This window comes from Megalops cyprinoides, chromosome 4 (genome assembly GCF_013368585.1).
Source record: "Megalops cyprinoides isolate fMegCyp1 chromosome 4, fMegCyp1.pri, whole genome shotgun sequence".
In the NCBI taxonomy this organism is placed as follows: domain Eukaryota; kingdom Metazoa; phylum Chordata; class Actinopteri; order Elopiformes; family Megalopidae; genus Megalops; species Megalops cyprinoides.
The window spans coordinates 46,558,718-46,574,943 of record NC_050586.1 but is presented as its reverse complement, the minus strand read 5'-3'; the positions used below and the strand labels follow the sequence as shown (position 1 = coordinate 46,574,943).

Sequence of the window (16,226 nt, the reverse complement as noted above, 5' to 3'; positions counted from 1 at the left end):
TGAAATATACAAATGTCTCTTGGCTTGTAATCTTAGTTATGGATGACTGCCATAATGATTTTTATTCTCTTACTTTCAATGAGTTTGCCTTTGCCTTCTAAGATCCACCTAAAGAGTAAAGTCAGCCTAAAACAGCATGGATATGGTTTGGTACGAAACAGTATAAAAATAATTACATTAATTAAATGAGCTCCTTTCTAAATATTTCAAAATAGTATGTAAACAAATGTTCCAATGATATGAAACTCACCCTTCCACAAACACACATTATAGAATGTATCAAGTTGTTTCTCCTTCTGTAATTATTGTTATATATTATTATTATTATTATTATTATTATTATTATAGTACTGTAAATATAGTATATGAGTATTGCAAAAATGTCAAAACCAACACTCACCCACTCACTCACCTTGTAAAATACAATGTCTCTAGTCAAATTATGTTAAGGGAAGTTGACACAAGTAGCGAAACTATGGCTAACACCACTTTTACACACAGGATACAGTTTCAAATACTTCTTAAAATAAAACACATGCATGCACATTCATAGAGACAGCCACAAAAAAGAAGATGCCTACAGAGTACAGACAAGAACTTAAACAACAATAACTTGCCAGACATTTCTTGAACTGAAAGCTTTGGAAAACTGACCAAAAAAGCCTACTACTTATACAGAAGAGTAGCTTACCCATGAAATTGCATTTCTGAACAGAAGACAGAACAAATTTCAAATTAGGAGAGATGGAAATGGTTGTGGTGACTGGATAATTACGTACTAGTGAACCCAGCCTGGAGATTTTTTGTTGCATACTGGTTCAAAATGGCTGCTGTGCATTGCCTAGGTGAGCACTACATATTAGTGGTGTTAGAGATGATTCTCACACACCCTCTAAAGAGATTTATTCAACCACAGTTTGTTTACTGAATGTAATTTTCATAAAAAAGACTAAATATTTTGGTTGGGTATAATCGGTCTCAAAAGTTGTACTATGTGTGAACTTTGAAGGGGGTTGGTTTCCACGGTAACCCACAGTAGTGGAGTTAACACAGTGGGTGCCCCAAGCAGCCTGAAGTGCGATGTTATGAAGGTGGTGGTATTCTAAAAATATCAATATTTCTTGTACTGGGCTAACATCATCTATAAATTTCACAGTATTCTTCACAGACTAAGAAACAAGTAAGATGTTGTCATGTAAAATTATTCCGATAACAATAGCCACTTTTGAAAAGAACACCAAGGATACACTGATGTTATGAACATGACATCTTAGACCTCAGCTGAGTGCATTCTGCCTTTCTGCCCTCTATAGTGTTTTGATTGGCTATGTCTGGGTCATGGCTAATTACAAGTAGATGTAAACAGAAGATCACAGATACATGATTGTCACATGAAAACACAGACAAACTAAAAATAAAATCAAGTTATACTGATTAGTGAATTGGTATTACATTTACATTTATTCATTTGGCAGACACTTTTATCCAAAGTGACTTACAGGTGAAGCGTAGTGCAACACAAGCAAAAGCCATATAAGGAGTCAACAATATTAGAAGTGCTGCATGACCAAGTTTCAATAGTTGGCCAGACAAGGTACAAGCTAGCTGCTAGAGGGTGCATTAAACCATTCCATTTGATTTTTTAATAAAGGAAAACAAAGTTTAGGACATAAGAAATTGCTTTTGGGTGGTAGTGATTCAGGTAATCAGGTGAGGACGGAAGAGCTATGTCGTCAGTTGTTTCTTGAAGATAGCGAGGGACCCGTCAGAATGGATGAAGTGTGGAAGCGCATTCCAGGGACAACGGCGGAGAAATTTGGTATGTTAGTGTCAAGCGTGGATTGGAACCAGCAACCTCACCATAATCCACTGCTCTATGCTTTCATCCTACAGATATGGCAGCCTTCCCCAGGTGGTCACTCAGAGCCTTACTGTTCCAGTAAATTGTACTGGTCCATCATTGATTCTATCATCCTTGGTCATTGGGTCACATTATTTCACATGTACAGGTTTCATTGTCATGCCCAGGACTGAAGTACCCATGAAAGAAGTGAGGTAAAGCGTAAAGGAAGGACTACACTATTGTCTGACTAGGAGTGACACAGGATGCTACATCTTCACCATCCCTCCTAAATCACAGTAGCTCTGAACTGTTTCAGGCACATTAACTGATCAACAACTTCACACACACAACTTCACAAAAAAATGGGCTCATAAATCTGCCATGTCCATACACAAAATTAAAAATGGAAACCATTACATTTTTGATGTAATAGTCTTCATCAGGGTGTGATCTATTGCACTGCAATGCATTGATCTGATGTTTTTCATTTCCTTTAAGGACATGCCAGATCAGTAAAGACATTTTTATGAATGCACCAATTGAGTGTTTCTGATGAGAGCTTTGTTTTTGTTTTTTTTTTTTGCTGTAGTTAATTGAACCTGTCCCTCTTCCAAGGCCCCCCTCTAGACAGACACTCATTGGCTTGATACTGTGAGAGCAGCCTTCCATTTAGATTTTTATTTTATTTTTTCTTATCGTGAGATAAGCTGGCATATAAGTAGTATGTCAACTAGGAGAGTGACAATCCAAATAAGATTTATTAGATGAAAGCAATTAGATCTGAAATTGTCTGGTCCCAACTACACACCAGGCTTTATTTCTTCACATAAATAATGATATAAAAAACTAAGGAAATTACTGTGAAATTCTTCAAACTGGAAAGTGCCTAATGTTGGGAAAATGTTTCTTTGTTATGCCATATCATATTTGAAGAGACATCAAGCATTTTCCAAACAACATTTTGGTTTGGAAAATGCTATATATATATTGCAGCCCCCTTAACACACATTGTGCAAACTGACCCGTGCCACAGGACACGAGAGGACAACGGAAAAGGTACTCACCATAAAGGGCCGATTGCATGGGAGTCTCTGAACGTGGACGTGGGCTGGTGTGCGCGTGTGTGTGTGTACGTGTGTCCACGCAGTCTAGTCTGCATTTACTTCCTCTGTCCACTGTAGTTTATCACAGGAAGCCCAATCACTCACTCCATCCCCTCCTCTATTTGCCTATTCCTCACAGCAATGCTCTCAGTCCAGGCTGTAGCACTCGATACCAGATGTGTCTTCTTTCCCCAGTGTTGAAACACCCAATGGCTGAATGAGCCTCAAACCACACATGAGAAATGTAATAATGATACATCAAAAATCCATATTATTTTGTTGATTCCAAGTACAGTGAGACCAGGAAACCAGTTTTGTGAACAAAACTAATCTTTTGTGAGGAAAACATCGAACCAAAATGAAGATCAGCCAAGAAAGACTTAGCACATTAGCTTGACAGTTCACTGTGAAAGCTGTGAAACATACAGATCAGGTTGGTTGCTGCTGGGGTTTCGACATGCACTGTCTGGGTAGGAAACCACAGAGGATATACATATTGCTGTGACCAAAGTGAACACTTTGCGAAAATCAACATGGTTACAAAGAGAGGGATCCACAGACCCCGTGATTGCTTCATGGCACAGCAACCAAGCTTTGAACCACAACCTTTGCTGTTGTCAAATGCTTTAGGGGGAAATCACTTCAAGTATCTTATTTAGGGGTAACTGGTCCCATTGTTAGCCACCCAATGGTGTGGCTCCAGCTTGTCCTAGCAACATCTTTGCCTATCCCTGGACTCAGTAGGGCTGTAGTGCAACAGCAAGAGCAGTGAAGAAATGCTCATATGGGTGACCACACTAACACCTTTTGAAATGCACCTCTATGACCAGCTTTGCCTCACTATCAGAACATCCTTAATCTCAGTGTGAAAGAGCTCCACCTGCAGCCTAGCCAGCAGCTACTCAGCTTTTTGAAGCTGGGTGTCATCCTCCCACAAGGTGGTTTGAAGCGACAAATGTGTAGGATGTTTGTACAATTTACTACGATCAGTGACCTTTGCCAATCACAGAGCTACCAAAGCTTAACTTAAATACCAATGCCTCCTTCTGGTTTATGCATGTTCAGATATGGTCAGTTTGTGTCCTACATGCATCATCTTTCATACAACTGTATGATGCCTGGTCTGTTGCCTGCCTGGTGCCCAGGTCGGAGACCTCCTGGAGAGCGCGGACAAGCTCCTGGCCAGAGCGGGGGAGGATCCGGTGATCATGATCCATGTTGGAACCAATGACATAGGAAAGGGTAGGTTCGGGGTTCTGCAAGAAAAATTTATTGAGCTAGCGGGGAAGATTAGGAGCAGAACCTCCACGGTAGTCTTCTCTGGAATTCTACCAGTACCACGTGCAAGCTAAGGGAAGCAAGCCTTTATATGGAGGTTTAACACGTGGTTACAAACCTGGTATAGGAAAGAGGGGTACAGGTTTATGGGGCACTGGGACTCCTTTTGGAACAGGGGTGACCTGTACAAGCGGGACGGCTTGCACCTGAACCGGAGGGGTACAGCTGCACTGGGCCAGCGTATGCTTAGGGTTGCAGAGGGTTATTTAAACCAGGGTCTGGGGGGCCAGGGAGTTTATACAGTCAGATGGGTAGGGATAGACAGACTGCCGGAATAGAACACACCATGGCTAAATATCCTATTAGTAGAGAGGAAACGATGCTTGTAAATCAGTCAGAGCAGCACTGTAATAGAGGTGGTTCTGGGCAGTTGAGGGTGGGGGTGGAGGGCAGGAGAGGCACACGTGGTACCCTGAAATTCCTCTGTTTAAATACTAGAAGCATTAAAAATAAAATTCTCAATATGGAAACCGTTATGAGTAATAGTAACTTTGATGTTGTTGGGATTACAGAGACGTGGCTTGGTGCAGGGGATGGGGATGAGTACAACGTTGAGGGATACAAGCTGCTAAGAAAAGATAGAATCAATAGAAGAGGAGGAGGCGTAGCTCTCTATGTAAAGGATAATCTTAATACTCAGGAAATACCAGGAATGGAGCCCCTTGGTGTTAGTGAAGACATATAGATTAAGATATTGGGGGAAAATGAAAAAGGCCTGAATGTTGGAGTATGCTATAGGCCACCAACCTCAGATAGCAATGTCAGTAGTACTCTCTTTGATAACATTAAACTAGCATGTCAGGAGGGTGAGACAATAGTAATGGGGGACTTCAATTACCCTTCAATTAATTGGGAAGCTGTGTCAGGTCAAGGTAAATATGAGGAAGAGTTTTTGGATGTTGTAAATGACTGTTTTTTGATACAGTCTGTTACTCAACCCACGAGAGAGAACACAATCCTAGATCTGGTTCTGTGTAATAATCCTGATAGAATCGGCAGTATTGAGGTAGGGGAACCACTCGGTACAAGTGACCATAGTTCAATTACATTTGAAGTTTTTTTGCATTCTCCAATGCTAGAGTATTCAACTTTAGGCAAGCTGACTTTATTAAGATGCGTGATTATACAAGGAATATAAACTGGGTACCTCTTCTAGGTGGTAAAACTGTCAAAGAAATGTGGTGCATATTTAAAACGATTATTCTGGATGTGCAGCGTAAATTCATTCCGCAAGTGAGAAAAGGAAAGCTGAAAAAGAAGCATCCACAGTGGATGAATAAGTCGCTACGGAACAGTTTGAAACAAAAAAGGAAATTATTTAGAAAATACAAGTTGGAGAGCTCAGATAGTAATAAGACTGAATACAATAATATGCGAGCTCAAGTTAAGAAAAAAATAAGGGAAGCCAAAAGGTGTTATGAAAGACAAATTGCACTAGATGCAAAGAGCAACTCTAAACGTTTTTTTTCAATATTATGGTCAATAAAGGATAGTTAAGGATGAAATAAGCGGTATAAAAAATAAGGATGGGGTTATGGTTTACGATAACAAAGCTATTGCTGATACACTAAACAGTTACTTTGTGGAGAGTTTCACTAGGGAAGTGTTTTTGCATATGCCTTCAGGTGCAGTCAGTTCTCAGAGACTTATAGAGGAAATTGATTTAAATGATGCAGAAGTACTAGATAAACTTCAAAAACTTAAAACAAATAAGGCAGCAGGCCCTGATGGAATATATCCAAGAGTTCTCAGAGAACTAGCAGAGGTGGTTTACAAGCCTCAGACAGTTATTTTTAAGCAATCCCTTAAAACTGGAGAAATACCAGATGACTGGAAACATGGCAGTGTAGTACCTATCTACAAGAAAGGAGACCGGACTGAACCAGGAAATTATAGGCCTGTCAGCTTAACTTGTATCGCATGCAAAATACTGGAATCCATCATTAGGGATAATTTGGAATTATTCCTGGAACGAAATGGTGTTCTAAATGATAGCCAACACGGTTTTCGCAGAGGGAGGTTGTGCTTAACAAACCTCCTGGACTTCTTTGAGGAAGCTACAGCATGTCTGGACTCAAACCAGGCTTATGATATTATCTATTTGGACTCTCAAAAGGCATTTGACAAAGTTCCGCACGAGAGACTCATATTGAAAATGACATCTGCGGGAATTATAGGAGCTATCACCGAGTGGGTTCGAAGTTGGTTGTCTAATAGAAAGCAGACTGTAACTGTGGGAGGAATTGTATCAGAGCAGGGTCCTGTATGAAGTGGAGTCCCGCAGGGATCGGTGTTGGGGCCTTTGCTATTTCTTATATACATAAATGATCTTGATGCAGAGGTTAGAAGTAAATTAGTAAAATTTGCAGATGACACAAAACTAGGGGGTCTAGCCAACAGTATAGAATCAACTAAGGTAATACAGGAAGACCTAAACAGCATCCAAAAGTGGGCCTGGCAGATGACTTTCAATTTAGATAAATGTAAAGTCTTCCATGTAGGAAATAAGAACCTTAGACAAGACTACTTCATGGGTGGAAAAAAACTAGAATGTGCTCAATTTGAAAAGGACTTGAGAGTAATGGTTGACCCAAGCTTAACAGGATCTAGGCAGTGTGCTGTAGCAGTAAAAAAGGCCAACAGGATGCTGGGATATATAGCCAAAAGTATTGAGTATAAATCTAAAGAGGTTATATTGAAATTATACAATGCCTTTGTCAGACCGCACCTGGAATACTGTGTGCAGTTCTGGGCACAGCACTATAAAAAAGATACCGAAGCTCTAGAAAAGGTTCAAAGAAGGGCAACTAAATTAGTTCCTGGCATGAAATATAAATGCTATGAGGAAAGACTCAAGTTACTTAACCTATTTAGACTAAGCGAGAGGAGGCTTAGGAGTGATTTAATTGAGGTATTTAAATTTATAAAAGGAATCAATAAGGTTAACTATAATAGATTCTTTAGGGTGAGTTCAGTCTGTAAAACAAGAGGACATAAATGGAAACTAGTTAAGAGTAAGTTCTGCACTGATATAAGGAAATATTATTTTACACAAAGAGTTATCAATACATGGAATAGGTTGCCAGGTCATGTAGTTGAGGCAGAGACCCTTGCTGTGTTCAAGTCTAGACTTGATGCAGTTTTGGATACTCTTTAATTAAGAAATGGCGAGCTTAGTTGGGCCGAATGGCCTGTTCTCGTCATTATATGTTCTTATGTTCTTATACTGTTTCTACCTTGTTGTAGTTAATACATGTAGCTAATTAACACGTTATCTTCCCAAATGTCATGGGACACCCCATCTGATCATAGGAAAATGGGTGTGACAACATGTGTACCTATGCAGTGACCAGCACAATGCCCCAGCCTCAACAATGAACCTGAACACAGATTTATGGCAAGAAAAGGACGGCCCTCTTCAGCTGTGGTGTTCACTAGTACTTTAAAGGACAGGTTGAGCACAATACCACCAGCTTTTTACCAGAAATGAGTAGATAGTCTTCCATGATGCATGTTATTAAGGCTAAAGGCAGGCCAACATGCTATTCATTTCTTGAAATAGACATTTTGTTCTATCCAGTTGCAACTATCCATGTCCCATGATTTTTGTAGGATGGCATATATCCAATTTGTCCCATCATTTTAAACTGCCTCTTTAAGGGAGGGTAGAAAAATGCACACAAAAGCATAGTAAATTATGCCAGGCAACAATTCATCAAATAAAAATTGAAAGAAAATAGTGATGGGGGGAAAGAAGACATCAAAGATTCTAAAGTTTTGGAGAAGAATTTTATTACCCACACATGAACCTGTACACCACACACAAGTGGATTAAAACCAGCTTCGCCCAGCACATTTTGAAACGTAGCACACCAGCGGTTTTAATGCCAGCCAACTTGTTTGATGTAGCTCAATGCAACAGGGACTGCTGGAACTGTGAACCCACAATGAAAGAGTCCTAAAAACAGAGTCTGCAGGGCTGCCTCAGCTCAGTGACAAGGGAAGAGACATGTAAAAACCCTCTTCTGGCTCACATTATGACTGGTTGGCACAACAGGCATACAGCACATTTGGTGAGAGCTGTGCTCCCAACTGGGCGATATATGTGCCATTGAAAGGAAGTAATGCACATGCTCAGCCACCACTGATTTCACTGGGTCAAGCTGCTGACAAATTACTCTCCTCCTTGTGACTGTGCATGTAGTTCAGTTAAGCACAGCTGCCACCAGACCCATGTTGGGCTGGCAGAGAATCCAGCAGGCATGGACTCCTGCCACATCACCCACAACCAAAGTGAGTAATTTGACTCAGATTAGTTTATGATAGAGCTTAAGGGAGTAAAGTCCCCTGACGGTCGGCACAGGTAACAACACATGGAGCCCAGTGTGCAATGCAGGCTTAGACTATGCCATTCAAGATGTGGCCAAGACCATTAGAGGTGCAAGGGGGCCTGGAGACCTCATAATGCTAACAATGTACAGAGGTCTGAGAAAGGGGCCAGCAGTAATCAAACTGAAGAGAGCTAGCACCTGGTTTATTATTTGGTTGTAGAAATGTCATTCAACATGTTATTTAGGAAATCAGTTACAAGGGGTGTTGTGGGCAGTCAAACAAAACAAAAACGTAGTAACCTTGATTGAAGCTGTTTATTCAGTCACTGATCACCTGCTGCTTTCTGGGCATCTCTATGTGCACATGCAAACATGAGGGGATGTCATGTGCAGCAGTTATTTCAATGAATATATCTCCACATCATTGGTTCTCATTTGCTTTGTGCCTGTCTCCTCATGGAAAGACGTATCAACTTTCACCAGACAGTTTAATTTCGAGCTTTAACCACATACACATGATCAAAGATAACAATGAAGTAAAAAGTAGCCTCTTGTCAGCAGGTGCTCTGTAACTCTTCATTTTTACAGCACCCAGACCCAGCTCATGCAGCGCTGTGCTCAGTGGATGTCCTGTCTGACAGAAGCGCCTCGATGTCCTGGATGGTTCTGGAGGTCCTCTGCAGCGCTTCCTCAATGCTGCTCTCACTGCCCTCCACGGGAGTCACGGAGTGCTCGCTACAGGAGACTGCCTCCCAGGACCTGCAGCGCAACCCCGCTGAACCCCCGGGGGTCCTCAGGAGCCCGCTGTGCTCCAACAGGACTGAAGGCATTCGTTAAAGAAGGTAGCTGCCAAATTTTGCCCCACCCAATCCCACGACGGCGATCATTGTGTGCATTAGTGCTCATCACAAGGATACAATTAAATCTTTTGATCTTTTCCAGTTCTGCTACAACAGACCTAGGGCAGAAACAACAGGATATGAAGAAAAAAAAAAACAAAACTAATGCTTTTTTGTGGCCTGCATCGAGAGGCCATTAAACAAGATAATGAGATAATGAGATGATGAAATGATTAAGCTTTGTAATAAGATGAGCCTCCAGCACAGACAACCAACAACAACCAACAACAACACAACTGCCAAATCTGAACTGGTGAGCTGTCACTGAGAGGGAATAAAATCCATTTGTGCATCTGACAGACGTCTGTTAAAAATGAACACACCAAAGTGTTTGTGGGAACTGACAGCAGTAATACACCACACATGTGTTTGTACCCTCATTTCACTTCTTACCAGCTCCGCCCTGGCCCAGCAGACTGGACTGCACAGCTTGCCCCACCCTTATTCTGTTTGGTCTTCTCAACCCAATGGCACCACTCCACTGCTGCCGACACGTACCTAATGGAAGAGATAGGGAAAATGAAGCTCACCCGCTTTAACTGCACTGTCACCTAAAGCCAACTGCCAAAGATTCCTCTCCGTCACCCTGCGGCACCTGGATTTAGCTGCCCAGGGCATCAGGATGTGCGTAGGGCCTTTGCTGTAGTTTTGGGTGGAGCGCTGAGGGGAGGTACATACTCACCCGCCATGCGGCCCTGGTGCCTGCAGCTGTAAGAGCTGACGCTGACCGTCCGCAAGGGTGAGCTGGCACCAGCCGCACTGCGGCCAGGCGCCTCGTGGACGCCACCACAGCCCACCCGACTCCTGCAGGAACACAGTGCACAGACTTCAGCTTTACAGTCACAGCACTTCCAATGACTGCATGAAGAGCGGAGGTGAGTCAAATATGGCACGGTGTTTCTCCAGCACGCTGGTCCCGGATGTGCGTATTAAACACTAACTGATTTTAACAGAATTTTTATTCGGTGAATGAGTGAGATGGAGTTCAGCATATTGGCGGATCTGCGCACCTGCGTTGCTGCTGCACTGGCGCTGAAGTTCCACATCATCTGCAGCGTTACCCTGTCCAGAAAAACCACATGGACCCTGCCATCAGAGAAGGCCATGAAATGACCGGACCCCTCGACGTGAGCCTCCTGGATCAGAACTGCATTGTCTGAATAACCGCTCTCCTGCTGACACAAAAGGAACAAAAAATTCTGTTGTATTTGTTAGTGGGAGTTAGCACTTCTGTCCTAAATGTCAGTGCATTGTCTTTTTTCCTGTTTGCAAAAAGGTATAAAAATGACTAAGTGCTGTTAATGATGGAATCATTGAGGAACCCTGGACAAAAAAAGCAGCAAAATAACAAAACTCAAAGCGAGGGTGTTAAATATCAATGCGTGGTGTAGTGCTTAGAGCAGGAATGGTTTCACCCAGACCTTGACCACCAAGTGAACAACATAGCTCAACACTTGAGCAAGATGTACTTGAGCGAGATGCTAAATGACAATGTAATGTCAACAGACATCAGATGGCAAAGAGGTCTGATCCTCTGCTTCTGCCAGTTTCAGGAGGTGGACGACTATGTACAACAGCTGCCAGTGAGGATTAATCAAATACTTGAACGAGCCAACCCTCGGGTCTCCTGGAGACTCCCTTTGCCCGTCTCCTGCAAAAGGTAGCCTATCTACTCTTGCCAACTCGCTGTTAGAATCACCCTCAATCGTAACAGTATGTGCTAAATGGTGACTTTCATCAAGGGGCTCTATTCATGGCTAAGGCGAAAGCCAGCTGCTGGGTGTAGCACAAATGTCACCCCGGCCTAGCAGCGGCGGCGGACTGCAGTGGGAGGGCGGCATTTCCTGTTTTACGATAAAGATGATAATGTGCGAGATAGCAGCTCTGCAGCACGCAGCCAGCACTCTGTCTGGGTTTTTGTATCGAGAGGCCCCCCGTGCCAGTTTACGAGTCCATTAAGGTTTTATGGAGCCGGGCGCTTTCTGCCACCATGCGCACGTCAGCAGTAAAGGTCAGCAACATGATCCGACGGTGACGCCCTTACCTCCCTCCAGCAGCCGTGGGTGTTGGGGAGCATCAGGGAGAGCCTGGCCTGATGGTAGCACTTCAGGATCCTGCCGCACAGACATCCAGTCACATTCGTAAATCACTTATGATGATGTAACTAAGAAACAAATTCCTTTTGCAAGCAAAGCAGAGTTTTTTAAAGCAAGCATCCCAGTTGGCCATTTCCAGCCATCTCACGTCCAGCCTTAACGTGAACGAATGCGCAGGTGACTGAACCTGGTTGCCGAGTGTCCCCTGAGAGTAGCCTCACCTGCTGGCACGGCTCACTACGGTGGACACCGAGTACACTTGGCCAGGTATGTCCGGAGGGAGGCTGTTCACAAAGTATGTCCCCTCCTCGCCCTGAGAAACAAAGGGCACACGTGGCAGATCTGTTGGTCATCTCCTAATAGCACCAAACAGATATTGAGAAAATGGAATTGCGTGCACTGTGCACTGGGTAAACATTCCATAGGAAAATCTGCATTTAATAACAACAATATATTCAGCGTCCCAAGTAATTGTTAGGTAAGGTCTAATGGGTACCTTGTGATGAACAACAAAGACCACAGTGATGTGAATTATGACAGGAAATGGGCATGTTGGCTATAATTTTGCCTTTGATAAGCACAGGCAATAGTCACTCACTGAAGATCCAGCCTGCAGGCCCCACCCAGTCACATACCTGCCCAGGTGCAAGTCCAGCCAAGTGATGAGTGAAGTAGTTTGCCACTGCTCCATTTGACCTGATTACAGAACCATCTCCTGGGGAAATCTCTATGATGGTCACTGCCCCGTTGATGAGTCTAGAGGAGAGAGAGAAGGACATACGATGAAGAATTCTAAAAAGGTATAGATAGAAACAGCATCCCAACTGCCATCTGATGTACAGAAATGTTCCTATCATCTTACTGTCTTAGGAAAACATTGTGGTACGCAATATTGTCCTCCTTGGTGGAGGAGGCGGGGGGCCTTAGGCTACACTAACCTGTGTGAAGATCCTAGCTTTCTTTCAGCCGTCAACAGGTAATATTGACGGCAATCAGCTCTCCTCTTTCATTTGGTTTGAACTGCAAAAACTGCCAAATGGCCACAGCTGCATTTTTCCCACACAACAAAATCAATGGTGTTAATTCAAAACTATAGGTGTTCATTTAATTCTGAAATGTGTCTATATTGTCAAACTTTTACAAAGCTTTGGACATGAGACAGTTTTAACACTACTGATTTTGCCGTGTGGTACCAGATAGGATGAAAGAATGGACTATCTATGCATGCAATCATATCTAATCAGGGTCCTGTGCAACGCTCTGCTGTCACTCTCTCCACACTCCCTCCCTCTGCTGTGGCAATGCAGCAAGTGAATGCAGTGTAATTTGCCCCCCAACCCCTGCACTACCAATGTGGCCATAACCAGTGTCAATTCTATGTGGTTCAACTCACTCCCTCAGCTGTTGTGCTGTTGTTCAGCCTAGTTAGCACAGGCAAAAGTGCAGAAATAAAAAGAGCATTCTTTTTACCTCAACCTCAGCTTCGCCTCACAACAAGCACACAAGCCGTCACTGAATATCAGAGCAGCAATATCATCAAATACCACAATGCCTGATATTACGGTCTATCGGCCTGTCCCATTTCAAATTCATAGTGGTTTGAGCTATTCTTGGTTGTACTAGAAGCAGGTTAGTGTACTGAGGGTAAAACACCAAGTGTGTTCCACTCTATATAGTAAAAAGCCTCTTATCAAAAGTGGAATGAACCAAGCTGCTATGCATGGGAAGTGCCAGCTCCATCCCCGGAAACAAAGGGAAGGCAAAAATAGCACTATCTCTCTGAGAAAAAAAAAACTTTTTTCCTTTGCTAACCAAAAGCTAAGATGTTGGAAATTTAGAAAAATACAAAAATATGTTGTCATTAATATTATACATACTTAGCATATCCTCTCCTTAAACTGAGCTTAGGGATGTGTAATTTAAGAAAACATACCTGTAAACTACCCCTTGGCACCACATGACTTTCACCAGCTCTGTTCGCAGACCTTGCTCCAGGTCTTCTTCACTTCGTTGGAGAACATCCCTGAAATTCCAGCTGAAGAAGAATCCATCATTAAATTACAATGTTTGAACTACTGGCATTCAGGAGCTGCTGTATTAATAGGGGTCTGGTCAGACGCAGACTTTGGCCAGACACATATGATGCAAACTGTTGTACTAGTCCACTACCTGGACTGTCCCTCACCCAGGCAGGCATTCGGCTCACAAACCAGTGGTCCATTACCTGTTCTACATGCACATACACTTACACAGGAGCAGCAGACTGGTGAGTATCAGGGTGTGCTGAAGGTGAGGAAGCCTGAAGGTGTGTGTGTGTGTACTGAGATTTGGCACGGTGCTCTGTAGGTGTGTGCGGGTGGCAGTGATCGGACCTGTGCTGATGTGGTGAGGGACATCTGACTGGGAGAGCCTCGGGAAGGCGGCACCTTTGTCCCTTGGGCAACCATGGCCCTGAAGGGCAGGCTCTTCCAGCCACGCCAGCCCCCTCCTCCATGTTGTCCCAATCAGGCTCCAGCTCCTGTGAGCTCCACCGGCTGAGTGCTAAAGACAAGGGATGCTGCCAAACAGGCGGGGGGCAGGAGCGGGAGTGGTGCTGGACCACACGGGTGCACAGATGTGCCTCTTTGGGCTCCACTTTGGTGGATCCCACACAGGTGGTGTTCTTGGGCCCTGCACACCTCTGTCCATTCCCTTCGACTTCAGACACTGTGGCACTCTCAGCTACAGTCTGCCGTATTTTCGCAGGCCGTTCTGATGGAACATCCTGATGGTTCACATGTGGTGAGATTGGCTTCGTCTCTGGCTCTCCATTGACAGCCCTCAGGGCCTCATTCTGACTGGCCCTACAGATGAACTCTACAGTGAACTCCTCCCTGGAGGGGGATAGGAGGAGGCTGGCGTTCCCATCTACAGAGGTGATGATCGCTTCACCCTTTGAGCCAAACTCTAAACCACAGGAATTGAGAGAAGGCCACTCAACCTCTGAAATATCAGCAGGTAAGTACTGCAAAAGACAAACATGATGCATGTTAATTACGAATACAAGCTAAGGACATTTCAGTGACTTGATCAATTACCTGCTTTATGGTCAATTTGTAATGTCACAGGTTTGCAGTGAAGTCAGCAAATGTGACAGTTAATTTAAATGTTCAGGGAACATCTTGACATAAACAGATGATGGCATCCTTTACCATTCTGCAGTGTGCTGGGATGAGCTCTTCCGGTAGGTAGGGCCTCGTCGCATACCTGTTCCTGAACTCCAGGGCCTGAATCATTAGCTCCAATAAACACGAAAATTCACTTTAATGAACAACTTGTTTTTCTATTTTTACGTCTGCAATGACATTTTGTAGCGTGTTTGGTCTTGCCTGAACCACTTCTCATTCATACAGACACACACAGCTTGCTAATCGACGTTAACTGGCTAGTTTATGACTTTGTAATAGCTTGTTTCGAGACGCTGCTAAAACGCTGGTGAGCAGAACAACGGTGGGGGGTTCATTTGCACCGCCTAGCTAGCTAGCCATGTCCACGCCGGTGACTTACTTTATAAATGCTGGTGGCGAAGCGTGTTCTCTGTCGGACTTTTTCGTTCAGCTGTAGCGGGTGAGCGGAGGACGGAAGAGATTTCTCCAACACGAACTCGGATCCACACGCAGAGAGCTGCAAACAGGACCCATCGCCATAGCGCACCTCCACAGACTCGTCCTCGTACATAACCATCAAAGTAACGCCGACCATTATTGCACAAGTTAAGCGTAAACAAGACTTCCAGATACTATACACGCTTCTATCGACGGTTCGCTGATAAACATCCCGCTGCCGAAATGCCGGAACAAGATACGAGTTTTCATTGGATAGTCGTGGAGCAGACTTGAACGCTATTGACCGACAGTATTGGTTATCCCGGTGACGGAACATAAACAAAGTGGAGGCTGGACAACGCTTACGAGTAGGCCTATGGAATGACTTCATCGATGCCCGGGACTTCGTGGTAAAATTTCATCTCCAACAGAAGAGCCCCTCGTGAAATGTGCACGCTCATTAGGTGTACATTGCGATGTAACATGCTGCTGGAATTAAAACAAAATGAATGTGATGTAATGTAATGTGCGGAAACCCAGGCAAGAAAATAATTCTGCAGAATACTTTAGGTCGATATTGCAAACGTTAGGTCAAGCTGCATTACACAGTACCCCGTGTTAACTCGCTCGCTGTCAACAGGGCTTTTCCCACAAATTTCTACGAAATAAAATAATAGTGCTACGGAAATGTAAGTTGGTGTCTTGCTGGCTACTCATATGTAACGCCAAGGTACACTTTATAAACCACTTTCATCTGATTTAATACAACATGACTGATAAAGTCAGTAACATTAATACAATTAATACTTTTAATTTGGATTAAGTTACTTAATAGTTGCCATAATAGTAATAATGTGAAATGATGTTGTAAATGTGTTTTAGCTGTGCGCAACTAATGTGTATGATAGCCTATAACTCACTACCTAACCTGAGGAGCATTTAAGCGCTCTACACCCTAACTGCTAGCTAATAATCTGTGAACTACTATTCTGCCACACAATTTCTGGGTAATAATATATTATTCCTGCTTGA

At 43.4% G+C, this 16,226-nt stretch overlaps 1 protein-coding gene across 1 annotated transcript; it reads right to left on the bottom strand.

The window, feature by feature from the left end:
* Positions 1 to 8,637: 8,637 nt before the first annotated feature.
* Positions 8,638 to 15,758, bottom strand: c4h5orf34 (chromosome 4 C5orf34 homolog). Its single transcript, XM_036526884.1, has 12 exons — positions 15,157 to 15,758; positions 14,802 to 14,888; positions 13,983 to 14,614; positions 13,544 to 13,645; positions 12,246 to 12,366; positions 11,832 to 11,923; positions 11,559 to 11,628; positions 10,525 to 10,686; positions 10,197 to 10,318; positions 9,908 to 10,012; positions 9,533 to 9,573; positions 8,638 to 9,435 (listed from the first exon to the last, which is right to left on the bottom strand). The coding sequence occupies exons 1-12, from the start codon at positions 15,583 to 15,585 to the stop codon at positions 9,218 to 9,220; spliced, it is 2,181 nt and encodes a 726-aa protein (XP_036382777.1). The 5' UTR covers positions 15,586 to 15,758; the 3' UTR covers positions 8,638 to 9,217.
* Positions 15,759 to 16,226: the final 468 nt, after the last annotated feature.

Bases quoted from the DNA above. Each gene is read 5' to 3' on its own strand.
- c4h5orf34 (XM_036526884.1), bottom strand. From the start codon at position 15,585: ATGAAGTCATTCCATAGGCCTACTCGTAAGCGTTGTCCAGCCTCCACT. The intron at 14,889-15,156 runs GTAAGTCACCGG...TGTTTATTGGAG, and splicing joins TCGCCACCAGCATTTATAAA to CTAATGATTCAGGCCCTGGA. The intron at 14,615-14,801 runs GTAAAGGATGCC...TGTCTTTTGCAG, and splicing joins TCCCAGCACACTGCAGAATG to TACTTACCTGCTGATATTTC.